Here is a 27,775-nt window from a genome sequence, read left to right as displayed (position 1 = left end):
AGTGATACATATTTTACAAACCTAATATTGAAGAGATTGCAACATGCCTCATTTCTCTGTCCCACTACATGTCAGCTCAATGTGATATTTTACACAAATTTTTATATATGTATAAATATCATTATAACAATCAAATCATATCAACCATTAAAATAAAAAGATCTAAAATATGTTTTTTTGGTTGGAAAATATATACCAAGCAAAAAACATATACCAAAGACACGTACATATATAGTTATCTATAAATACACTAATGTATAGCCATGTTAATTTAGTGACCTTTTAATATCAAATTGTGTTTGGATTTTTCTCAATGATCTTTGAATCTCCATTTGTGTTTGGATTTTTCTCAGCTCAATGTGATATTTTATTGTATAAATATTACTATAACAATCAAATCATATCAACCATTAAAATAAAATAAAATAAAAAATCTAAAATATGTTTTTTACTTAGAAAATATATACCAAGCAAACACATACATATATAGTTATGCATAAATACACTAATGTACAGCCATGTTAATTTAGTGACCTTTTAATATCAAATTGTGTTTGAATGTTAATTTAGTGACCTTTTAATATCAAATTGTGTTTGAATTTTTCTCAATTATTTTTTAATCTCCATTTGTGTTTGGATTTTTCTCAATTATTAATAGATTTTTGTTTGGATTTTTAATCTCAATTTGTGTTTGGATTTTTCTCAATTATTAATAGATTTTTGTTTGGATTTTTAATATCAATTTGTGTTTGGATTTTTCTCCATTATTAATAATCTTTCTCAATTATATAGTTGATTTTTGTTTGGATTTTTTAATCTCAATTTATGTTTAGATTTTTCTCAATTATTAATAGATTTTTGTTTGGATTTTTTAATCTCAATTTGTGTTTGGAATTTTCTCACTTATTAATAGATTTTTGCTTATATTTGTATCAATTTTAATAGATTAGAAGCTAAAATATATCTGTCGTGATAGCTGAAAAACCTGTTACGATTACCATAGAAATGATAATAAAGCAAAAGTAGAACAGAAAAGAACAAATAAAATAAAATAATTTATACTGGGGGAGTCATTTGAGACAGATTATTTCCAAGCCAACCTTTAATCTTTACACAACGTCAAATTCCATTGTTCATTTTTATACAGTAGCACAACCCTTTCATCATCATGCTGATCAGTAAAACTCCACTTTCTATTACTTCCACAAGCTTATTGCCACTTGCAGTTCTCTATTGAATGCTTTCAACTTTGTCAGATTTGCTGCATTTGTTGATTTTCTTTTAGCTCGTTAGTGAACAACCCTTATTTACTTTCACCACGGGACTAGTCTCCGCTTGAGCTTTTCATGATATAGAAATCTATTGTTAGCCTTTCATTCTCAATGAGTTGTTGTAGAGAGATGCACAAACGAAACATCCGAGAGCTCTCATTATTGACCGAATGTCCCCCAGATTTGGCTGAAACAGTGAGAGAGAGCGCGGCCAATGAACTGTGAATTACAACGACGTAATTGCTGAGCAGATTCAAACTCTATACATCGAGATCATAACGATATTAATTATAATATTATCCTCCCTGGGTTAGGCTTACAAGATAATTGCTTCAATGCACATTCCTTGTACGAGAAAAGAATCTGCTAAACCCGCCTCCACTATGACTGTGAGTATGCTTACTTGGTGACGTGGAAATATCCCCGCCACTTGTTGTCTTTGAAGTGTTGTTTCCTGCCCCTTTAGTCCTGATATTCAGGAATCGCCCAGGAGATTTAGCTGGGGAGACCACAGTTGCAGGATTATCGGAGTTGCCTCCACTAGACTGTTTCTCAACTTGATCTACACTGCTTCTAGGACTATCTATCGGCATCTGCCAACCATAGAGTAATCCAGTGTTGCGGGGCTTTGTAACAGCCAATTCTTGTTGAGTTTTTTTCTCCCTGTCAGTTCTAGGCCATAAAATTTCTTTCGTCTTTGGCACCTCGATTGATAAATTATGCTCTGTTGTTTTGTCACTTTCGCTGTCAGCTTTCATATGGTCTAAAAGGGAAGGATGCGAATTTGTACTAGGAGGTACCTTGTGAGGCATAGGAAAATCAGTAGAGGAATGATCTGGAGATTCACTTGGAGAAGCAAGATCCTTTAATTGCTTCCCTAACACAAGAATTGTTTTCTGGCACTCGGCCAGCTTCTCGGCAGCAGCTGCAATTTCTCTTTCCTGCATAACAGTCCAAATATTCAGACAATAGAGCTGAATATTCATACCCAGACGTCAACAAGAAAATGCTGACAACTGTAACACTATGATTGATAGTAAAGAGCTTTGCTGTATCAAGTCTAAATTATTTGCTTCTGTATGATGATGGTTCATGAAAGAATTATTAAGCCAAGATTCTTGCAAAAGAAAGGACAGACAGAAAAATATATAGAACATGAAAGAAAATCCCAACACTTAAAACCACTCACAATAGGCCATTATCACAAAGTATGAAGAATATGATATTTGAATTTCCAGTCTTCTACGATATTCCAAAAGATTATGCTGTCTACTATATTCGAAAATATTGTGTTTTCTAGGGGTTTGTGCAAAAAAGAACCCTGCAATTAGGAAATTGGTCAACAAACTCCTCAAGGTGGCTTTTATGATTTCTATTTACCACTGACGATGAAAATCAGAATATAATCATATGCCGTACCAAATAAAGTATATTCAAAACGTGCTCCTGTGACTATCCTTGAGACTTCTCAACACAGACAGTCCACCTATGCTGATGGAAGATACTGGGAAGAAAAACCTATAGCATGCTAACAACCATATATATAACATCAATTGCTTATTAGTCAACTATAAGTTAGTAGCTTGAGAAGTTAACCAATTAGATTCTTTGGCCAAGTTTTGTCACAAGTGTCACAAATACATCAGTAATTGGATCTTCTGTAAAAGACCAATGAACCTTTTAAGAAAGGTTCGCATTCGGATTTTACCAGCATAGATTTATATTAACCCAGATATATTAAGAACAAAAAGGGATAAACAAAACTACGTGCAAATCTCTCAACACTGGGATTAAGATGAATCCAGCTAGTTTAAATCCAATTTTATTTCTTTATTTACATTTCACACTACTTTTTTATATTAAAAGTCAAATGTCAATACCTTTCCATTTTAGTTGATACATGCACTTGACACATGACACATCTCTTCCATCCTGGACTGAGTGCCAAGATACCGAGTGGGTGCAAACTATAGATTATGATCAACTACTCTTTTAATGCAAAGCATGCCATGAGGATGGCCATGAAGCAAGTCAAGTGAAGCAATTCCTTAGAAATTTAAATAATCTAGCTGATTTCCTAGCTGATTTCCTCGCTAATCATGATGTTTCTCTTGCCCTTGGAACTCGGTTGGTAAATGGAACTATAAGACAAGCAACCATCCCCTAATCCTCCTTATGCATTGGTCATCAAACAATAATATTAAGGTAGGCTGCGCATCCAGCAGGGGCAATACCATAAACCCATGTATCTTGAGGCGTGGGCAGCTTTGGGCATTAATATCCCCTAAGTTGCCTCACACTTGAATCAAGGCAATCCTCAGCCGATAGGACCTCCAGCAGGGTATAGGCATGAAATTTTAGGTGATCACTCGAACTTCTCCCATGCAAGGTAGAGGTGTCTATCCCACGTTGTTGGTTCATTGCACAAGGTGGTGGCATACATGCAAGTGATATGGGTTGTACAAGGAACTAAATGGAAGGTAGGAAAGGAAATGGAACACAAGCATAGAAAAATATAACAGAGAGCACAATAATATCATGAAAACCCAACTTCTGTTGATAAATAAATTAATACAATATTGTAGAACACAAACTAGCTAGAATGGTGTAGCTATCTCTGAGGGGAGAGAGATGGCAACTACACATTCGCAAAAAGATATTACAAGAGGCCAAAAGAATAGCCTTTTAATATAAAGAACGAATCTTAGAGGTCCAAAATCTTAATCCTAGAAGAGGAAGCACCAAAAGGTTTGTGGGCCCCAATGTTGCAATAATCGCGATCAGGATTAAATCGCTTGAGGGTCTAAAAAAGGAAAAAATTAGAAAAATCAAGATAAATCAATAAAAATCAGCAAAAAATCGGCCAAATTTAAAAAAAAAAAAAAATACAAAAATAATTAATTTAAAAATACAAAAAATAATGATTTTTTTGAGAAAAATCACTACTTTTTTCAAAATGAAAAAATAGTTGATTTAATCGGCCGATTTAATCATTCCAGGAAATTAAATCACAATTTTTGCAACACTAGTGGACCCCAAAGTGGCTAGTTGGTACATCAACTTCCCGAGGGTGCAACTTTTGCATACAATTTGTTTGGGGTGCACAGTAGCCCGTCAGAAAGAATTATCTGAGGATATTGGGGTTAGAGCATGCCATGGCAAATTCTAGCCCTCTAAATCGCCAAAAAACATTATTTAGGGCCTCAAGAGTCATAACAGCCACAGAAGTTTGGGACCCAAAAAACTATATAAAAATGTTGATTTGTGGTAACATCAGATGTGCTCTAGCCAAATTTGGTGGAGAGGTTGGGGCACATGAGATCTCCAATAACCAGAAAGGGTTTGGGCAAATTCTAAACAGTTTAGGAGATATTAAAATAATTAATATTTTTAATGGAGTCCCTAAGTCTAAACTTAGGGAAATTAAAATATTAATGTGGATTAATATAAAACTGTGTTAAAATGGTCCAAAAGACATGGATCAAGCCCAATCTAATCTTAGCCGTCGATTAGGGACTTAATCTCGACCTTCGATATGTCAACAAGAAAAGTATAAGAGGAGGCTTGGGGGTCACTTGGAGAACACACCCAGATGATCAGTCATTCTATTCTCTAAAGCGGGGTATGGTAAGGGAGATAGAATCAATGATCGGAGTTACAGCTAAGGGGCAATGAGTATAGAGAGACAGAGAGGCAGAGATAGTGCCAGGAGATCAGCACAGGAGCCAGAGAGAGTGGCGCAGTAGCAGTCAGGGCTCGAGCAGGGCCATGCAAAGGCAACCAGGAGCTACGCAGTGCTTCAGAGAGGTCAGCATTCCTAACACAGGCCCATTCAGGGTGACGCAAGGCCAACACTAGGCAGAGAGAGGCTGACGCAGTCCAGAAAGGCAGACACTGGGGTTTCTGGGGCAAATTGGAGCTGAGGAGTTGCCGGAGTGTTTATCCAGGGTTTTCAGCCGAGACATCTATCTCAGACTAAGAGGTACTACTACCAAGGGAATTCTTTGCTGGGTAAGCCGGATTGGGCACCCAAATTGTACTCTGAAATTGCTCAATAAGAAAACCCTCAGATAGCTACACCGGTTTTCCTGCATTGGGTTTTTCCGAGGACATTGGTCCAAAAATAATAGTGTCATTTTGTGTGCTTGTTTTTGTTTCCTTTAGTTGATGATTTGTAATATGTTGAGCATGCACTAGTATTTATTTTCAGTATTTACATTGTAAATGACTTGTTAAGTAACGGAACAAGTAGGTAGGAATAAATCAGCAAAGTGCATGGAGGGTTTCTAACTAGTAGACTTAAAAACTTCAACATGGTATCAAAGCGTGGTTGCAGATCACAGGAGAACTGAGGATATCAGTCGAACGGAGCAATAGCAGTGGAAAACAGTTGTCCTGAGTGACAAAAGTTGTTTCTAGCAGAGCAGTAACAAGGGAAGGGTGACGAAGTGCCTGCGTCATCAAGGGTGAGCCAGAAAGAGGCAGTGCAGAGGCTAAGGGAGGCAAAGGGAGACTCATGCAGAAGCTAGGAGCGCTGACATAGTTGGTTGAGGAGGGCGGGTTGCTGGTGTCGAGATTGCGCAGAGCCTAGGAGCTCTCACCTTCAGGTTGCTGGGGTTTAGGAGGCTGTGTGAAAGTTGCAAAGTGAAGCTGGTGAGGTACTGTAGTCAGAACAGTACTGACAGGTCAAGGCCAAGAGGAAGGAGTTGCTACCGAGGGTTTCTAGCCAAAAAATCTAGATCAGTGGTGCGGTTGCACAGACGATCAGAGTAGGGGGCATCTCGACATCGGCAGAAGGATTTCCAGGAGGGAAATTGAGACTCAGAGGGAGTCACATCAAGAACTTCTAGGAGGGAAGTAGAAGATCATCATGGCACTACACGGAGTAAGAGACCAAGACAGACTGGACGAAGCGTCAAACTTCGCAGTCTAGAAGGCCAGAATCTTATCCGTACTTGACAGAAATCGTGTCAAGCACTTCGCCTTGAAGATGATAGCTATCCCAGTGGACCCAGCTGAGAACGACAAGTACGAGGAGGCAATGGCCAGGGCCAAGAGCATCATCCTTGACGGGGTCAAGGACCATGTAGTACCACACATTGCCGAGAAGGAAACGGCAAATGAGATGTCAAAGGCCCTAAAGAAATTGTACCAGCATACTTCTGTGCAGAGAAGGATGTTACTAGAAAACCAGCTGAGGTCATATCAGATGAAGAAGGGAGAACCGATTGACACCGTCCTCAGAAGACTGAATGAGATCTGAGATCGGTTGACTTCCATAGAAGCCACGCCAAATCAGGAATTGATGGTGAGGACAGCCCTGAATGCAGTCTCAGAAGACTAGGAGGTATTTGTCCAAAGTATATTGGGCAGAGGGACACTTCCACCTTGGGATGAGATGTGGGCAGCTCTTCGCCAAGAAGAGATCAGACGGAAAACAAAGACGAGAAGCAGCAATAAGGGGATCAGAGTCAAAAAGGAAGAGGAGGAAGATGTTGCCTTAGCATCTGAGGGAAAGAAAGAAAAGCGGAAGAAGGATCTCTCCAAGATCAAGTGCTTCCACTGTGCAGAGCTGGGTCATTATGCGACCCAGTGTTCAAGGAAGAAGAGTAAGGGAGAGTCTTCCGAGACTAAGGCAGCACCAGCAAGGGCAGAGAAGGAAGTGGAGACAGACGATGATTGTGCCATGAGTGCACACGCACCACTTGAGCGGAAGTGGGGAGACATCGAGCTGTAGTCAGGCGGACTACAGGCAATGAGGGGCAGGATCCTCGAGGTTACCTAGCCTCTTGGATTAGGCCATGATACGGGAGCCCCAAAGAGGAGTAGCAAGATTGGCTGATGTGGGTAGAGATGGATGCGAATGGAGCAGCAGAGAGAGCTACAGTGCAGGAGTCGCGAGACAGCGCAAGGCTAGCAGGATGCAACAGTGCGAGAGGCACGGGAGTGTTGCACCAGTGCAAGATGGCATAGAGAGGTGTGCAATGGTGCGAGATGCAGGGAGATGTTGCAGCAGCGCAGAGGCCAGAGAGGGAGCACTTATCAGCGGCAAAGGGAGCTTCAGCATCATTGGGTGTCTTTAGCCCAACAAAGAGGTCAGAGTTGGGAGATCAGTTACTTCTCAGTAATTGAGTTGCAATGCAGTGGTGGGCAGCACAATGCAGCATGATGAGAGGAGATGCAACAACAGTGGCAGTGGCAAAGCCATGGGTAGCAGCACGGATGCAGAGGGAGCTGTCATACAGATGCAACAGTGGCAGTGGCAGAACCATGGGCAGCAGTACAGGATATAGCAGTGCATAGGATGGTCGGCAACAGGTCTAACATCAACACAAGGACCAATGCCCGATGATCAGAGTAATACTCAGTGAGGAGTATTGCTAGAGCACAGTCCTCGCTAAGAGGGAGTGTTGATTTGTGGTAGCCTCAATGTGCTCTAGCCGCGAAATTTGGTGGAGAGCTTGGGGCACATGAGATCTCCAATACCCAGAAAGGGTTTGGGCAGATTCTAAACAGTTTAGGAGATATTAAAATAATTAATATTTTTAAAAATATTAATGTGGATTAATATAAATATGTGTTATAATGGTCCAAAAGACATGGATCAAGCTAGATCTAATCTTAGCCGTCAATTAGGGACTTAAGCTCGGCCGTTGATATGTCAACGAGAAAAATCTAATCTTAGCAGTCGATTAGGGACTTAATCTCGGCCGTTGATATGTCAACAAGAAAAGTATAAGAGGAGGCTTGAAGGTCGCTTGGAGAACACACCCAGATGATTAGTCATTCTATTCTCTAGAGTGGGGTTTGCTAAGAGAGATAGAATCAGTGATCAGAGTTGCAACTGAGGGGCAGTGAGTACAGAGAGACAGAGAGGCAAAGATGGTGTCGGGAGATCAACGCAGGAGCCAGAGAGAATGATGCAGTAGCAGCCAAAGCTCACGCAGGGCCACACAGAGGCAGGCAGGAGCTGCGTAGTGCTTCAAAGAGGCCAGCATTGTTGACACAGAGGACCAGAAGGCTGATGCAAGACCTCCTGAGGCTGACGCAAGCCCATTCAGGGTGACGCAAGGCCAGCGCTGGGCAGAGATAGGCTAACGCAGTCCAGAAAGGCAAACGTTGGGATTTCTGGGGCAGAGTGGAGCTGAGGAGCTGTCGAAGGGCTTATCCAGGATTTTCAGCCAAGACATTTGTCTCAGACTGAGAGGTACTACTACTGCCAAGGGAATTCTCTGATGGGTAAGCCGGATTTGGAACCCAGATTGTACTCTGAAATTGCTTAATAAGAAAACCCTTAGATAGCTGCACTGGTTTTCCTGCATTGGGTTTTTTCGGGGACATTGGTCCAAAAATAACGGTGTCATTTTGTGTGCTTGTTTCTGTTTCCTTCAATTGATGATCTGTAATATGTTGAGCATGCACTAGTGTTTATTTTCAGTATTTACATTGTAAATAACTTGTTAAGTAACGGAACAAGTAGGTAGGAATAAATCAGCAAAGCGCATGGAGGGTTTCTAACTAGTAGACTTGGAAAATTCAACAAAAAAATATCAAGAAGATAGAGAATCATTGAGTCAGTGGAAAAGGTGGATGGCCATTGATATCCACCTGGATTAGTCCTCCCCCGTTAGGAAAAAATGGACTCCATTGTGTCAAGTTCTCTCTTCAGGTGGGGAAACTTCTACTAAATTTGGATCCTAGTGAGTCACTTTCCTTGGTGAAAAAGAAACCCTGCTTTAACAACCCGATAGAGTTGTAAGTTTTGTTGGCAAGTATCCTTCGTCTTGTGTCCATGATCCGATATATTGTAGCTTGTTCAATGCAGTCAAGTTTGAGTTATGTGGGGTCCAATTGCTCGGCTACCTTCAAGGTGTCCAACAAAGATAGAAAATATGCTCGAAGCAACTCCACATTAAATACTAGGTGCGAGCCAAGGAAAAGGGGAATACTCAATTCAAAAGCATTTTCACCCACATCCTTTGTGATTGTGTATAGCGGAGTAACCTAAGCTTCTTCTGATAGGAGCTTATGAAGTGCTCTTTCTGTAAATGCAACCACATCTTATTCCCAACCTAAAACTTGTGTGGAAACCAATGTTGGAACTCAATGTTGGTCATCTCATTACATGTACTTGGCATTGGCTATCGGTAAGAAATCATAAACCTCTCATTGGAGGTATTGGATCCATTCCACAAATTTAGCTGCTTTATTTTCCTTGACTTGATCATGGGACTTTGTCATGGAGATGCAATGGGAAGTGCTACATCAATCAAGGCCAATGTTGGAACCCCAAACACACCTGAAAAGATATGTGGCCAATAAAGTTGTGGAGGGCTTTATTATAGTTATGTTTAACATATGGAAGGCTTTCATCCCATGTACATGGATGCTTGGAGTTGTACATGTGCAAGATGTGCACAAACATCCTATCGACCACTTATGTTTTCCCATCTATTTCGGGATGAAAAGTGGTCAATTTGGTCATCTTGGTATCCATTAGAGACCACAGGCTAGACCAAAAGGCACTGAGGAACCTACTATTCCTGTCTGAAAAAATGGTCTGGGGTAGCCCAAAATGAACCCAAACATGTTCAAAGAAGAGTTTAGTAGTGGCTTTAGCTATGATACTTTTCTTGCACAGTGCAGAAAGGTCATCCTAGAGAACTGATTAACAACCACAAACAGACAATCATTACCATCCCTGACGAAAGGTAAACCTGACATGTAATCCACGGAAACAGATTTGCAAGGCTTTTCTAGGGTAGGTAGAGGAATGTACAACCCCTGGTTCTTGATGGCTAGTTTAGCAATGGAAAAAGCAGTGCACAATTTGATATACCAATGGACATCCTATCAAAGCTTTAGCCAATAGAAATACATTTAAAGTCCTGCTATGGTATTCTCCACAGTAAAGTGCCTTACCACCTGACTATAATGTGCCCCTCAAATTACCTTGGCACACTTGCTTAAAGGAACACAAAGGTGGCTCAGCTAGCACAAGAGCGCATCCTAAAGGTGTAAGTCTAGAACTTGTTTACCTACAATCAGCGTTTGGTATGTAGCAACAAAGTCAAAGTCACTATTGTATCATTATAGCTACCCAAAGGTATCATGCCCACAAGAGTCAAGAATTGTGGTTAGCACCACAATCGAGGGTTGGTTGAAGTAATCTCCAACATGGTTGGTGTTTCCCTTCTTGTACTTGATGTTCAAGTGGAATTCTCACAAGTATGTGGACCATTTCTGATGGTGGTCATTCTAAAACTTTCCTTGTGTCTGCATGAATTGCAGAGGTCTATGATCAGTGTAGTTGATCATCTCCTTCCCTAGAATATTATTCTTCTATTTTTGGTATGCTTGCACAATGGACTACATCTACTTTGTTGAGAATTTAGAAGGGCAATGTTTAATTCAAATTCTCTTTACATGATAATTGATTGTGTTATATCTTTACTTATCATCTTTGTTCAGTATTATTACAGTGTTTAATACATCAAACAGCTATCAACACAAAACATCAATGACACAATAGTTAGGCTCCAAGCCAGGGTTAAACCCCTCCTCTTGAGGGGAAAAACCCGCAAAAATTCTTCTTATAGATACTTCAACTGACAAATACCAAGACCCTTGACAAAGACACTTGACATAAGTTCACCTTCAAGACACTTGTCACTATCTCTTGCACTCCTCGGCCTTCACACTTCAATCCTTCTTCTTCGCATTGTATGGTACTATCACCTAAAGAGTCTTGGTCTCTATCTCGCAGTCCATGACACAGTCCTTCTTGGCCTCCACTGATTTCTTTCTTCAGTCCACAAGTGTCTCCTTACTTCGATATTCTCCCAGCACTATTCCGCACTTGAGATTTCCCTTAACTGGATTACTATTGTTCGAAAACAGTCTTCGATCCTTCGATAATAGAGATGAGACCGTCTTCAATCCTTTGTTAATATCGTAGAGATGAGACAGTCTCCAGCACTTCGTTAATATTGCAGGGATGAGACACGTATGCACTGTGTTACCCTCGCTGTATTACCCTTACCATTTCATACTGAGATCCACACTGTTGTAGATCAGATATGTCTAAATATTCTTAGTGCTACGATGAGGTCAAGTCACTCTTTATATAGTAACATATTCTTGTTATCTAGGCCAACATAAGATCTTGGAGGTAAGCCGGCTTTTTCACAAGAAGAATATAGCCTTTCTTTTAGCCGACCACGAGAGATAGTGACAATGTCTTGGAGTGCAACTTTTACATAAATGACATGTCTTTTACATGTGCAACATGACTTCATATACATGACTTCTTAATTATATTTATGACAAGACGACAAACTCCTAAAGACATCAAGAAGAAGTCTTTGACCTATAATAAAAAACTCCTTGCTCATGAAACCCATGATGTAAGTATTACAATACATTTGTTTTTTCCTTTACATAAAATCATAATTACAAGTTATTATGAAGACCAGACCTAGTTACATTCTACAACACTCTTTCTTAACTAGGGAGGTATTCATAATGGTACTTGGTCATTCTCAATCTGACGGATTTCTCATAAGAGGAGTTGAATTGGTAACTCATTTGCATAGCATCATATCAACCAACATTGTCATAGTGCAAGGCCTTGACTAACAACTCCATCTCTCCATGAGACCATGAGTTACAATGTTGGTGAGACCAATGACTATAGACACCTTCATCATTGTTTCTCAAGGTACATATCCACCCGGGTGTTCACTAAGTATGACCTTCTAGGACTATCCTTATCTTGGGTTCCGAACACTCAAAGAATATCGGTCCTCTTGCCTACTCTTCTCTTGGGTGCCCTACACATCCTCAAATAGTATCGAATGCCAGATGATTACCCAATCCTCCATTCTTTCTTCCCAAGTGAAGACAAGAATGTTGTGTCTATCTCTCCCTCTCAACTAGGGAAGGTATGCCCATTCCTATAAAGGAATGTACCCAAGCTCCCTCTAATCAAGTACTTGCCCAAGATCCCTCTTAATTAGGGACTTGTCAGAGCTCCCTCTCAACTGGGTACTCTCTTTTCATTAGTGACTTCTTCTTTGTGGGTCCATTAGCTACTCGATCAATTTCCTTTCTTGATGTCATGGAATTCAGTCGAGCTTCTTCCTTGTAGGGCATTAGCCATTCATCACTTTCCTTCTTGGTTCGTCATGTCATTCCTTTTTTCATGGAAGGTAGCCTTATTGATACATATCTAGAATCTTCGTCATATGGCTACTTCTTCCTCATCATGTTTCTTTCAGGAATTTCCATCCACCACATGAATGCTAGTTGTACTTGTACTTACAACTCTTGTTCCAATAGCCCTGCATGAACTCATCCAGATATTATTCAAGAAATCAAAACATAACATTAAGTCAAATAGTACCTTACGAGATGGCTCTTCATCATGACATTTTCCTTAAGTATCAACATCCTACATACATGTTGACACATCTCCCAAAGATATCCATTGTCAAGGGTTTCCATCTTTTTTAGACTCTCATCGGAGTCTTCATATCTTACTAAGAGATTTCTTAGTCAAATCTTCTTGGTCTTTCGGATGTTGATCACCTTTATCATGGTTGCATATCTCACGATCTCTTCCTCTTACACCTTCCATTCCCAAGAGCTTTCAATCAAAGTTCCTTAATTGTAGTCAACCACCTCATACTTCATATGAGGACATATTTTGTTGATCTTATCTAGTGTGACTTATGCCTTTATGCATCCTTTCAAAGGAGGAGATCCTTTTCCCTCGATCATGCTTCTCAAGATAGAAGTAGTGATCCATGTTACCTGCAACCATACAACCTGGCTTTATAATATTTAAATACAAGCATGTATACCTCATTTTACCTTTAGGTCATCTAGGCTTCTTTCAACAGCTTCCTTGATTGAAGTGTCTTCAACCTCTTGATCTGCTTCATTTCTTATGTCATCATATCATCATCCATGAACTCCACAAGTTGGAGTTGATGAAACATTTTCTTTCCTCTCTAGATTAGTGAACCCTCTGATGAGGATTCCATCACAGAATCTTGAGGATCTTACATATCCCTATCTAGCAGATGTTTCCTTTTTGACTTGATGTATGATGATCCTTGTCCTAGATGACTTCATCCTTTCCTTCAATGTCCAATGAGGTTCCCAAGAGTTGTATCCTTCATGTTTGACTGCCATGGATTTTGATCCTTCCGTCCTTTATGATTCCCCATGGTGATATCACGAGCTCTTGCTTCCAATGCTTTCATGATGTCGTAATGCATCTTATCATTTATCATGATCATATCCATAAAAAAATATTTAGGAGCTTATGATAAGACCCTTTTGTGAAGGAGACCATCTCAAACATAGTAGAGATCTATTACTCCCTCTTTCCTTGGTCCTTTCCAACTACCTCCATCTTTTCGATGATATGAGCTTTCTTTCAATAATCATTTCCATAGCATTGAATCTTAACTATATTGTTTTGTCTTGTTTGAGGACCAAACTTCCCTTTCCTTTCTGCAAATGTTTGAGTCATTTAACCTTCAACACTTTTTCCTCAACTTGTCTTTTTCTATCTCGCATAGAGACCACAAGTTGTCGAATGAGTAACTTTGTGTTACCTTGCCTATCAATTAGTGCATTTATGAACAATGATGATTATCTTCTTATCATCTCTCCCAAATCTCCAATTGAGATCTTATGGAGATATCCCTTCATTCTTTGATACCTTTACTTTTGTGTAGATCAGGTCTAAAAGATATGACCTTATTTTCTGCATTTCCAGAGAATTTATCTTCTAGCATTTCATATATCTCTTTGATATCTCCTCTTTGGCTACATAGGGATGAGAGGACCTTAAGAGTCCCTTCTAATGAAACAAATGAGACCCTTTTCATTGATATGCTCAATGACTTCTCTTATCTTTGAGGACTATGACTATCCTCCTTATTTCATGCAAGGACCCTCGATTACCCAACCAGCATATTGATTTCCTTGTAAAACGAAGTCATTTAAACCAAGGATTGTTTATAAACATGAAAGATACTTACTTGGCACGTGAAGAGGAGATCTTCACCTTGATGCTCCCTTGCATGAGATCCTTGCTTGAGCTGCCTAGCATGACACAACTGAAATCATTTTATAAGACTTCCTTTGAGACTTTCTTGCATTGTCCAGCACCAAGCACCATGACATTACTGAAACTGATTTAGACTAAATGTTATTGAGATCAGTTGAGCCTTGAGATACTTTGACTCCTCATACATCAGATTCTTATGATCATTGATATGACATAGGACACCGATCATCTTATGGTATTGTCATATAGGTCGAACCAATCATTGTTTGAGATCAATTATAATAAAATAGCTACAGCAAGGTGAATGATAAGATTACACTTGACACTGAGCAACATCGTGTGGCATATTACTGTGACATTCTATGGTATCAATACTGTCAATGTTCGAGGTTTATATCATTGTGTTAGCACTGAATAATTGCTACACCGAAACTTCATCACTGCAGTATCACTTTAATCTTCTTATTGTGAAACCTTCTCACTGTGGTGTCAACGAAACTTCATAACTGTAGTGGGACCGAACTGAAGTAGTACCCACACTGTGAGACTGAGGAAACACCAAATCACTGAAATGAGGATACTGTGGAAGCGTTTAACTGTGGTAACATAGCACTAAACTATGGGAGGCATAGTACCGAGCTATGGTACTTGTGGAAACACTAAAATCATCAAAGCTCTTCCCTGTAATGCCACCGAAACATCATTTCTGAGATCACCGTAATCTTCTTGTGAAATCCGAGCTTCTGTTGCATCATCGAAAATATTCTCTCTTCATTGTTATCCGAACTTAGCTCACTGAGATCACCAAACGAGAAGTAACATAGAGATATAGTGTTGAAACTTGAAATAGTCACTGTGGTGACTTCAATCCTTCGCCCAACAGATATCCAACCCTTAAGTGTCACTAAGATGCCCTTGACTATAACCTTAGCTCTGATAACATGTTGAGAATTTAGGAGGGCAAAGTTCAATTCAAATCTCTTTACATGATAATTGCTTGTGTTATATCTTTACTTATCATCTTTGTTCATTATTATTACAATGTTCAATACATCAAACAGCTATCAACACAAAACATCAGTGACACAATAGTTAGGCTCCAAGCCAGGGCTAAAACCCCTCTTGAGGGGAAAACCCACAAAATTTCTTCTTATAGATACTTCAACTGACAAATATCAAGACCCTTGACAAAGACACTTGACATAAGTTCACCTTCAAGACACTTGTCACTATCTCTTGCACTCCTCGACCTTCACACTTCAGTCCTTCTTCTTCACATTGTATGGTACTGTCACCTAGAGAGTCTCAATCTCTATCTCGCAATCCATGACACAGTCCTTCTCGGCCTCCACTGATTTCTTTCTTCGGTCCACAAGTGTCTCCTTACTTCAGTCTTCTTCTAGCACTATTCCGCACTTGAGATTGCCCTTAACTAGATTACTACTATCCGAGAACAGTGTTTGATCCTTCGATAATAGAGATGAGACTGTCTTTGATCCTTTGTTAATATCGCAGAGATGAGATAGTCTCCATCCCTTCGTTAATATTGCGGAAGAGACACTTACGCACTGTGTTACCCTCGTTGTATTACCCTTACCATTTCGTACTGAGATCCGCACTGCTATAGATCAAATATGTTTGAATCTTCTTAGTGCTACGATGAGGTCAAGTCACTCTTTATAAAGTGACATATTTTTGTTATCTAGGCCGACATAAGATCTTGGACGTAAGCCGACTTTTTCACAAGAAGACTAGCCTTTCTTTTAGCCGACCACAAGAGAGATAGTGACAATGTCTTGGAGTGCAACTTTTACATAAATGACATGTCTTTCACATGTGTAACATGACTTCATATACATGACTTCTTAATTATATTTATGACAAGACAACAAACTCCTAAAAGCATCAAAAAGAAGTCTTTGACCTATAATAAAAAACTCCTTGCTCATGAAACCCATGATGCAAGTATTACAATACATTTGTTTTCGCCTTTACATAAAATCAAAATTACAAGTTATTATGAAGACCGAACGTAGCTACATTCTACAACATCCTTGTCATAGGTGAGGTATCTATGGACAATTTCAGAGAGCATTTCACTGTGATAGGCCACTGAATGTCCTTGTTGAGTGAACATTGTGTAATGTCCCCTAATAATAATAAAAATAATATAATATTAAAATATAAGTAAAAAGAAAAGATAATAACAGTAATAAATTTTAAAAATAAAGAAAAAATAATAATAGTAAATAAATAATAAAGAAAAGATAATAATAGTAAATAAATAATAAATAATGAAGAGAATATAATAATAATAAATAATAAACAGGAGTTATATATATATATATATATATATAGTAAAAATAAATAAACTATAAAAATAGTAAAAATAAGTAAAGTTAACAAAAGGTAAAAAGAAATAAAATAAGAAAGAGTTAAATTAAGAGAAATATTAAATTAAGTAAAACTTAAAATAAAGAAATAAAATATGTCTGTTGACACATGGAATGTGTGCATGCGAACCCCTTTCCATTTTTTGGTCTATTTAATGGACGATGAGGAGGATGGGATTCATCCATTCTCTTGGGAAAAAAGTGTTGTGAGATAAAGGATCCCTAGCAGTAGTACGTTGATTGAAGGTTTGGGGGTCGCCAGCTGCAGAAAGATTATGTGCAGTTGAGCTTATGGTTGGGTGTAGAGTTATCCCCAAAATCTTTGTTGTGGTTAGCAGAATTCAAAGAGCATTCAACTCCAAAAGCACAAGTAAGGAATATTATCGATACAGGTAAGTAGTCTCTGCTCATGTTTCTCAAAATTCTATGTTAAATAGTTGAAAAATTGGGTGTTTATTATTAATCATATAAATTGATGTAATTATATGTGTATTTTAAACCGGGGTTGTTACATATGGTATCTGTTGATCAGTGGTTGCCATTGATGTCAACCCAAGAAGCAGCAGGGCCTACCCCGATCTTGCAAGGGCATTTTGACTTGACAACTTACTCTATTTTGAGTCAAGGATCTTCTAGATGGATTCTACTCATCAAGATGTTTCCGTTGATATATGGCACGCCAAGTAATTCTTCACGGTTTGAGAGATATTCATGTTTGAAGTTAGTAACCCTAGTTAATGGGCTAAAACCCTATGGAGTTGTGGCATAGAACTCATAATTGGTTGTGGTCATTGAAAAGTCAATAATTAATAAATATTTTTTGCTCTTAAAATCCCTCTAACATTCACTTGTTGAGGACCCTCTCAACTCAAGACATTCATATAAATAATGACCCTCATATCCTCCTCTAGTAAGAATTTTGTGGCTTCAAACAGGTCATCATGGCATTTTCTCTATAACTTTTTTTCTGTGAAGCTTTAGAAGTTGAAATTAAAACCCACTTGAGCCAAAATCTTGATGAACCTCTTGACCAAATTTCAAATCTTTGTTCGCTATATTTTCAGATATATGATCTGAGAAAGTTACGGTTTTTGCAGGCTCCCGAATTCCATGTCAAACAAGTGACATTGGGAAAATCGTCATAACTTTCTCTCTGAGCATTGGATTCCAATTTCGTAAATAGTCACAGAAAGAGAACGGATTGTAGTTTGTTGGGTAGTGTTTTCAGGGCCGAAGGTCGCAACAGTGACATGTGGCACTTCGTACAAGTTCTCTCTATTGAACCAGTCTATAATCAAGTCAGCGTGGGAGACCAGGCATAACTCTTTCTTGAAGAATCCAATCTTGATCAGACCTATGGGGTTGGAAAGAGGACTCAGAGGGCTATCATAGGACAAAATTTCAGACCTTGGAGATCCGAAATTACATAGATACAACAGATTCAATATCGAGCTCCTAGAAGACAAGAAAAAGCATGCATTCAAGGATCACTACAGTAAGGACCACACATCAACAGTCAAGGGTAAGTCTCCTACAGCAAGGTATGTATGATTAGTGTTTACATTTGAATTTTGAGTATCATCTCTGACATATGTTTTTGCAGGACAACGTACGTATATACAGTGTCTCGATTATATCTCTATGTCTCTAAATGTCACAGTTAGTTTTTCGGATGTCTTATTCTTGATATTACACATTTGATGCTACATATTCTTGATGCAACACCAAGTCTGCTAAATGTATATGATATTGTAAGTTCAAGTTACGTGTCTTGTCATATTTGACAGAATGGTCTCTGTTGTTGAACTTAGAACTTGGTCCATCACAAGTCTAGGGTTTATCATCAGTTTTTATTATATATATCTTTAGGTCAGTTCTGGATATAGTCTTGCATAGATTCCAGGCTATGTCAAGAGTGGGAGTCTTTGTCTACTGCTGCAAAAAGTTAACGACAAAAGTGACAAGCACACTTCAGGTACGCATTGTAATTTTAATTTGTATTTATTCATTATTATGCACTTACATGTGTTTTGCAGGCAAAGGTAAGTTGAAGGGTATTTTGTTTTGTTTTGGGTTTGGTCTCGTCGGGCAAATTTTGCATAGATTCAAGCACAACATCAAGCAAGCATTCAAGAGCTGAAGTATCAAATCAAAGGAAGCATTGCAGTGGGACATCCTTTGAAGACATGACAACCATCTGCATATTGTGAAGTATCAAGGCCAAGAGTCATTTGTAAAAGAGTCATCATTGTAAAGTTGTAAAAGAGTCATCATTGTAAAGATTGTAAAAGAGTCATTTTTCCTAGAGTCGAAGAGGCAGTGTTGGGAGGTATAGGAGTCTCTGTTGGGATGATGTCATGGTTTGGTTGCAGGTCATAGTGTGATTGGGTGTTCGGTCAAAATCATTGCAAATCATATTGTATCGTGGATCAGTGTCCCTGGTACTGGAGTCCACACTTCTGTATTTAATTTTTGTCTTTATAGGGTGGTAGGGTCGTGCTAGGCAGGTGAATGAAGTCACCTTCAGGTTGGGGCATGTAAACACTTCAAGGTGGTAAGGTAGTGCTAGGGCGAGTTGTGGCTCACTAGGTGTTGGGGCATCCATTCAATTGATCACTGATGAAACCGGGGCGTTGGGGTGTCCTTCCAGTGGGAGCTGGAGAAGAATGCTTTTCTAGAATTCTAAGAAGTTGTTGCTTTCATTTCAGTTGGGTGTGAAGATTAAAGAATTTATTAGAAAAGCGTTCGGTGGTTTTTGACCTGGAGGGGGTTTTCCACCTAAAATTCTTGTTCCTATTGTGTTCTTTTATTTACTGTTACTACTGCATAAACATTAATAATAATCGAAGATTAACTAATGCTCTGAAAATATTTAAAAATGCTAAATGCTAAGGAGCATTGATTCACCCCCTCTCGGTATTTCCAACAGTATCAAAGCATGCAGTTCTTTATTATTCAGAATGTGGTGATTAACAATGATGTTATGTTATCATAATGACATGCAATAATTGGCATGTGTATTATTTTCTATGATACTATGATTATAACTATGGATTGGTTGCATGTTGAGATGTGGTGACTAACAGGAACTCCACAAATGGGTCGAGAGGGTCAAGTTATTTGATGATCTTGTGGAAACCCATACCTACGAGGGAGAATATGTAACACCATATGGGTTGGGGACATAATCAAGACTACATATGCCAGTGGTTCTTTTGTCTTGTATAGCTCTTGATGGATTGTTGTTGAGAGGCTATGGGACCATCTTGAGGAGGCCAAGTGTCTGATAATGGATTGGGATGTCGAATTTTGGTGGAGGTGTAAGGACTTCGATGCTTGGGGTTGTGCACCTTACTGAGTGTGGAGGGAGTGGTCCAGCCTTTCAAGATGTCTGGAGTACTACTTCATGGAGTATTGAGCTAGGTGTTTGCCTTGGGGCAAATGAGGTCTGAGTCGGACGCAAGCCTTGGGACTAGCCTTGGGCTATGGTACAGACCAATGAGGCTTATGCCTGGTTCCGAAAATGGGAAAAATGACAGAGATTCCTTGGGATTTTCTGGGTGTTGAAACTTTCGATGCCCGCTGTTTATACTAGTTCAGCAAAGGGTGTAGGGCAAACGTGAAGTAACAAATAATTAAATAACTAAAATGTTAAATGATTCAACTTAATATAATATTAAAATATAAGTAAAAAAGAAAAGATAATAATGGTAAATAAATAGTAAAAAATAAAGAAAAAATAAAATAGTAAATAAAGAATAAAGAAAAAGAAAAGATAATAATAGTAAATAAATAATAAATAATGAAGCAAATATAATAATAATAAATAAATAAAATAGTAAATAATAAAACGAAGTTATAAATAAATATATAGAAAAGTAAACTATAAAAATAGTAAAAATAAGTAAAGTTAACAAAACGTAAAAAGGAATAAAATAAGAAAGAGCTGAATTAAGAGAAATATTAAATTAAGTAAAACTTAAAATAAAGAAATATGAGTTGCATGTTGACACATGGAATGTGTGTATGCGGACCCCTATCCATTTTCTGGTCTATTTAATGGACGATGAGGAGGATGAGATTCATCCATTCTCTTGGGAGAAAAGTGTTGTGAGACAAAGGATTCCCTGGCAGTAGTACGTTGATTGAGGGTTCGGGGGTGGCCCGCTGTAGAAAGATTATGTGCAGTTGAGCCTATGGTTGGATGGAGAGTTGTCCTCAGAATCTTTGTTGCAGTTAGCAAAACTCAAAGAGCATTCAACTCCAAAAGCACAAGAAAGGAATATCGTTGATACAGGTAAGTAGTCTCTGCTGATGTTTCTCAAAATTCTATGCTAAATAGTTGAATAATTGGGTGTTGATTATTAATCATATAAATTGATGTAATTATTTGTATATTTTAAATCGGCGTTGTTACACACTGCACCAATAGTATATTCAGAGGCATCTATCTCAATCTCAAATGGTTGTTGCAGCGCTGGCGAGGTGAGGACTAGAGCGGAGGAGAGGCGGTGTTTCGGATCCTCAAATACTTTTTGTTGTGGTCTAGACTAGGAATTTTTTTCTTTATCTCCACCCTAGGTCACTTGACTTAAGAGCCAAGCGATATGAGAGAACCCCAACACGAACCTTTGGTAGAAGTTAGCAAGCCCCAAAAAGTTGCAGAGATCTATTAGGGTCATCAAGCCTGGCCAATCCTACATGACTTTGATCTTGGCTGGGTCCACATGCACCCCATGTTCATAAACAATGTATCCCAAATACTGAATTCACTACATGCCAAAAGAGCATTTCTCCATAGTGACATACAACCTATGTTGTTGCACAGTGTGCAGGACCCACTGGATGTGTTGCAAATGTTCTTCCGAGAATCTTCTAAAGATGAGCATGTCATCCAAATATACAACCAAATAAGAGTTTGTGAACAGCCGCAAGATATCATCCATCATCCCCATGAATGTTGTTGTAGCATTAGTTAAGCCAAAGGGCATGACCAATCATTTAGAAAGGGATTCATTAGATATGAAGGTTGTCTTCCATAAATCGATTTTCTCAATTGGATCCTGGTGGTAGCCTGACTTCTGATAAATCTTACCAAAAAACTTAGCACCCTTATGCTAATCAAGAAGACCGTCAATCCTAGAGATGGGGTATCTATTCTTAACAGTGATTTTGTTCAAGGTTTATAATCAATAGAGTTTCCATGTCCCATCCTTCTTCGGCACCAACACATTTGGGTCCTGCAAGGTGAGGCGATTAGTGGAATGTGGCTCATTTGTATGAGCTCTTGAATTTGACATTTTATTTCCTCATTTTCCAAGAGAGAGCATCTATATATTAGGCCAATAGGTAAAGGAGCACCAAGTATCAAGTCAATTGAGTGCTTAACATGGAAGTGTAGAGGCACCCCCACAGGTGAAGCAAAGATATCAATATATGCCTCTAAAATTTTGTCCACTTGCTTTTGTTCTATAGAGAGCCCCTATGCTAAGGCTAAGGAGGTCGCAGGCACCTTCCTGTCACCTTCTGACTGAACCATGAAGGGAACAAACTTTGCAGCCTAAGAGACTACCTTTCAGCATTGTTTTGTTGAAATCAATGAAATTGTAGTAGTCAAAACTACCTCTGGTACCTTGTAGAGTTGACCGCCTAGTGTAACAATGACACTATGTGGATAGGACTCATAAATAGCATGGAATTTCCAAATATAAGGTTGTCCTAAAAGAACATCACAAACTTTGAGTGGGACAACATCACATAGTATCTCATCTTTGAATGGTTTCATGTCGTAGGACAAGTGATATTGCTAGTTAACACGAATATCTCATCCATGGCTCAACCAACCAATAGTGTATGGTTGGGGGTGGGGCGCTATTGACAGCTTCAATCTATTGACGACCTCGACCAAGATCAAGTTCTTTTGGCTCCCACTCTCTATAATAAAATGTCGTGGGGTCACCTTCACCGACATTTGTCAATGGAAGAGGTACTTCCCCTCCTTAGGCTCCTCTGACTCTTTTGCTTGGATATTTATGGTCGCAATGGTAGCACAAGGTTTTGCATCGATGATCCGATTTCCTTTATCGTATTCTGAATCGAAATCTAAGCCAAAGTCGGATTCTTTTCCTTTAAGCTCAACTAACAATTATTTTTTCGAGTAGCATTCATCAATGTTCTGCTAGGGACATTTGTGGAACACACACCACTTTCCAATGTCCTTCGTCGACTTCCCATTACACTTTGTTGTGTGTGACTTGGGCTAGTTGTCTTAAGGTTGTCTCTCCTTGGTTTTTCCCTTGTTCTGCAAGTTAGGGTTGCCTTTTCTAGGCTTTTGTTGCAACAAATTCGCAAACCTAAACTCCCACTCATTCCTTTGCTTATATTTCTACTCAATTTTGATAGCATATCAATATGCAACTCCCTGTGAAGAGATGTCTAGGAAATCCACCTATGTTTGGATGTACCTATACAGGCCACTACAATACTTCAAAACTATGTGTTGCTCAAAGTCTCTCATACCCAACTTTGAGGTATAGAAAATATTGTACTCTGACATAGTCTGGTCCCTCTCATGTTGTAGAGTTGTCCATCTCGAGTACTAGTCATCATAGTTCCCTTCAGGATAGAATTCCTCCTTGGGGGCATCAACAAAAGTGGCCCAAATGGGTTTTGCATTGAATATCGCAAACTTGTCTACACTGTGTCGCTCCCAGTAATCTTCCCACCAACCTTCGACATGAGGAAGGACTTTCAAGAGTGCAAAGGTGATCTTTTCATTGTCAAAAAAACTTAGGGCAAAATAGTAGCCTTCTAACAAATTTGATCAATTTTCTAAAGCATTTGCATCTATTTTGCCTTTGAATAAGGGGATATCAAATTTAACTTGTACCTTGAAGGGTGTCGCACCTCCAAAATTGCCACTTCTTGAAGGTGACTCGACTATTGTTGGCAATCGTTAAAGGATATAGGAGAAATTGTCCATCATCTCATTTCTCTATCATGCCAGTGTTTCGTCAAGAAACAACTTGATAGGATATCTGATACATCATCACTTTTTTCTTCTACCATGAGAGGCCACTTGGGTTGGCTAGAGTAATCGTTCCCAAGTAAAACTAACTCAAGAACCAACTCTTTGTACAACGTCTCAACGAGGACATGCAATGAGAAACAACAAGAAGCAGATTGCTCGGATACCACTAATTTCGTTTGTACAAGGAAAGAAATGAAAGGAAGGAAAGGATATGGACCACATAGAGAGAAATATAGCAAAGAGTGAAAACCCAACTTGTATTGATAAATTAATTAATAGAATATTATAGAAGACGAAATAACTAGAATGGTGGTAGCTATCTCTAAAGAGAGAGAAATGAAGAATTGCCTTCTAACATAAATAAAGAACCTTAGAGGTCCAAAACCCTAACCCTAGACAATGAAGCACCAAAAGGTTTGCAAGCCCTGAGGTGGTTGGTATATCAAATTCCCAGAGGCACAAATTTTGCATACAATGTTCATTTAGGGTGCACCGTCGCTCTTTAGAAAGAATTATCTGAGCATTACAACTTTTGGTTGGGACCAAGGCATGTTATGGCAACCCTTAGCCCCCCAGATGGCCAAAAAACATTGTTTAGGGCCTCAAAAATCAAGTTTGGGAGCCGAAAAACCATATAAAAAATGCAAGGATGATAGAGAACCATTGAGTCAATGGAATAAGTGGGTGGCCACCAATATCCACCTAGACCAGCAAGTTGATGTTTGTGAAGGGACGTGTGAATTTCATACAAGAATTACCATTATTGGGAAAGGCCTATCCACTCCTTTCGGGAATGGCTCTTTTCATGAAGGCTTTAAGGGCATGACTATTAACAATCCTTCTCTGTATGATTCTGTGGGCATGATTTGTTCAATTTCCATGAAACTCTGCAACTACTTCGATGAATAACTGAAAACTAGTTTACTTTCACCAAGATATGGAGTCTCTTAACAATTCATAAATAGCGGAATAAAAAAACACAGAGATAAATATTAAAAACACATCACACAAATTGACACACTTATTTTTCTTAGGAAAAACAACAGGGAAAACTTGCTTACTTGATGTGGTATTTTATTGATTGTCTTGGAGCAATTGAATCTATTACAAAGCAATATGTCTCTCTTGAGAAAGCGTTATGCTTCTCTTGTTGAAAAATCTAGGGCAATTAGAGTTAATGTGATTCTTCTTAGCATGATAACTATTTGTGAGGTATTTTAACTTTTGCTTATTAGCACAATCTTCTTTTGATATCATTAGTGTGTGTATTTCTTACTTCATCAAACAGTTACCAAAATACAATAGACAAGAACACACATTGTTGGCTTTCTGCCAAGGCCAAAACCTCTCACTATTTGAGAGGAAAACCCGCACAAAATTCTTCTTATAGAGATTCCAATTGACAAATACCAAGAGCATGACCCTTGACATATCAAGCCACTCCAAGACCAAGGCACCAATCCTCTTCTTTGTCACTTCTGAGATCATCTTCATTACTGCTGCTATACAGAGGTCAACTTTATGCATCATAGAGGTCATTACAATTGCATTATTGTTGTACCTTCATTTGCAATTCTTTAGTGAGATCATTACTACACCTTGAGATAACCACTGTGCTTTTTTGTCATCATAACGAGATCTATATTGAGATATGTATATATGGGAGCTGCATTGAGATAGTGATCTTGTAGTTATGCCTTCCTCATGATTGTGTTTATATGATTATGTTGAGACAGAGAGTATTCTTGTAGGCTCACCGAGATCCTTATCCTTATCATTATACCAAGGGTGTATCTTCAGAACAAGTGTGCCAAGACTATGTGCACTACTGTAGGATCATTATGATCCTTCTTCATCACAATTAGACCGAGAGAATATTACCAAGAGATCATTGAGACAATGATTGTGTTTTTGTCATGACTACGTTCAGTATTTCAAGACTGTGATCATGAAGAGGTCGAGACACAGAGATATAGACCACTGTAATTTCCTGCACCGAGACTGTACCTTCCTATACCTCCGAAGTTATAGAGGAATCTGTAATTTCGTCTGTACTTTTTCGAAGTTCAGCAAGGTATTTATAGTGGTTATGCCTCCATAAATAAGCCGACATGAGTGTGAACTGTTGTGTCACTTCATTTGAGCCGACATGACTATTCTTTATATCGTTTTGCTGGCCATCTTGACTGTTCTCTTCATCGTTTAGCTTGCTACCTTCTTCAAGAGGATTGTGCTTGTCTTGGAGGGTTGATCTAGACACTAGGTTGACTCATTTACATTACATATATGCTCAAGAAGAGCTCTTTAACATTTTTTTTTACTCTTTGACTTTCCTATAGCACTTCAACATGTGTTGGACCTACGTAATGAGCAAGAAACTAATTTTAAAATTTTAAAAAATAATAGTTCTTTTCTTTTACAAGTACAAAGATCAAAATTACAATTATGAAGACCGAACCTAGTTACACTGTGTTCAACACTCCCTCTTAACTAGGGAGGTATTCATAATGGTACTTGGTCATTCTCAATCGGAAGAATTTCTCATAAGAAGAATCGGACTGGTAATCCCATCTGTATAGCATCATAGTAACCAACATTGTTTCAAAAGCAAGGCCTTGACTGACAGCTCTATCTCTCATCAGATCGGAGCACAATGTTGGGGAGACAAATGACTATAGACACCTTCATCATTGTCTCTCAAGGTACATACCCACCCGGGTGTTCACTGAGTATGACCTTCTAGGACTATTCTTATCTTGGGTTCCCAACCCTCAGAATATCAATCCACTTGCCTACTCTTATCTTGGATGCCCTACACATCCTCAAAGAGCATCGGATGCCAGATGATTACCCAATCCTCCCATTCTTTCTTCCCAGGTGAAGACTAGAATGTTGTGTCTATCTCTCCCTCTTAACTAGGGATGATATGCCCATTCCTATAAAGGAATGTACCCAAGCTCCCTCTCAATTAGGGACTTGTCAGAGCTCCCCCTTAACTAGGGACTCTCTTTTTCATTAGCAACTTTTTCTTCGTCGGCCCTTCAACTGCTTGATCAATTTCCTTCCTCGATGTCATGAAATTCAGTTGAGCTTCTTCCTTGTAGGGAATTAGCCATCCATCACTTTCCTTCTTGGTTCGTCATGTCATTCCTTTCTTCATGGAAAGTGGTCTTCTTGATACATATCTGGAACCTTTGTCATATGGCTACTTCTTCCCCATCATGTTTCTTTCAGGGATTTCCATCCACCACATGAATGTTAGTTGTACTTGTACGTACAACTCTTATTCCAGTAGCCTTGCATGAACTCATCTAGATATTATTCAAGAAATCAAAGCATAACATTAAATCAAATTGTACCTTACGAGATGGCTCTTCATCATGACATCTTCCTGTAGGTATCAGCATCCTGCATACATGTTGACACATCTCCCAAAAATATCCATTGTCAAGGGTCTTCATCTTTTTCAGACTTTCATTAGAGTCTTCATAACTTTCTGAGAGATTTCCTAATCAAATCTTCTTGGTCTTTTAGATGTTCATTGCCTTCATCATAGTTGCATATCTTACAATCTCTTCCTTCCTCACACATTCCATTCCCAAGAGCTTTCAATCAGAGTTTCTTGATTGTAGTCAACCACCTCATACTTCATATGAGGGCATATTATGTTGATTTCATCTAGTGTGATTTATGCCTTCTTGCATCCTTTTAGAGGAGGAGATCCTTTTTCTCTTGATCATGCTTCTCAAGATAGGTAGTGACCCATGTTACTTGCAACCATACGACATGACTTTATAATATTAAATACAAGCATGTAGACCTCAATTTACCTTCAGGTCATCTAGGCTTCTTCCAGCAACTTCCTCGATTGAAAAGATCCTTAATCCCTTGATCTGCGTCATTTCTCATGTAATCATACCATCATCTCATGAATTCCTTAAGTTGGATTTCTTGATGAAACACTTGCTTCCTCTCTAGATTAGCGAACCCTCCATTG

The 27,775-nt window shown here is 38.8% G+C and overlaps 1 protein-coding gene across 4 annotated transcripts in view; it reads right to left on the bottom strand.

Moving 5' to 3' along the window:
- Positions 1-1,534: 1,534 nt before the first annotated feature.
- LOC149168975 (filament-like plant protein 7) overlaps positions 1,535-27,775 on the bottom strand; it is a 142,907-nt gene continuing 116,666 nt past the window's right edge. For all 4 annotated transcript variants that reach the window (XM_089428497.1, XM_089428496.1, XM_089428498.1 and 1 more), the window contains one exon: positions 1,535-2,212. In XM_089428497.1, coding sequence (XP_089284623.1) covers positions 1,604-2,212 — 609 coding nt within the window. In that variant the 3' untranslated portion in view covers positions 1,535-1,603. The remainder of the gene's footprint in view (positions 2,213-27,775) is intronic.

The sequence above is a fragment of the Pinus tabuliformis genome, chromosome 4_2 (assembly GCF_031772625.1).
Source record: "Pinus tabuliformis cultivar Carrire ecotype Pingquan chromosome 4_2, CPIR1, whole genome shotgun sequence".
NCBI classification, from domain to species: domain Eukaryota; kingdom Viridiplantae; phylum Streptophyta; class Pinopsida; order Pinales; family Pinaceae; genus Pinus; species Pinus tabuliformis.
Note: the sequence above shows the minus strand (reverse complement) of the source record. Positions and strands in the feature narration are given on the sequence as shown.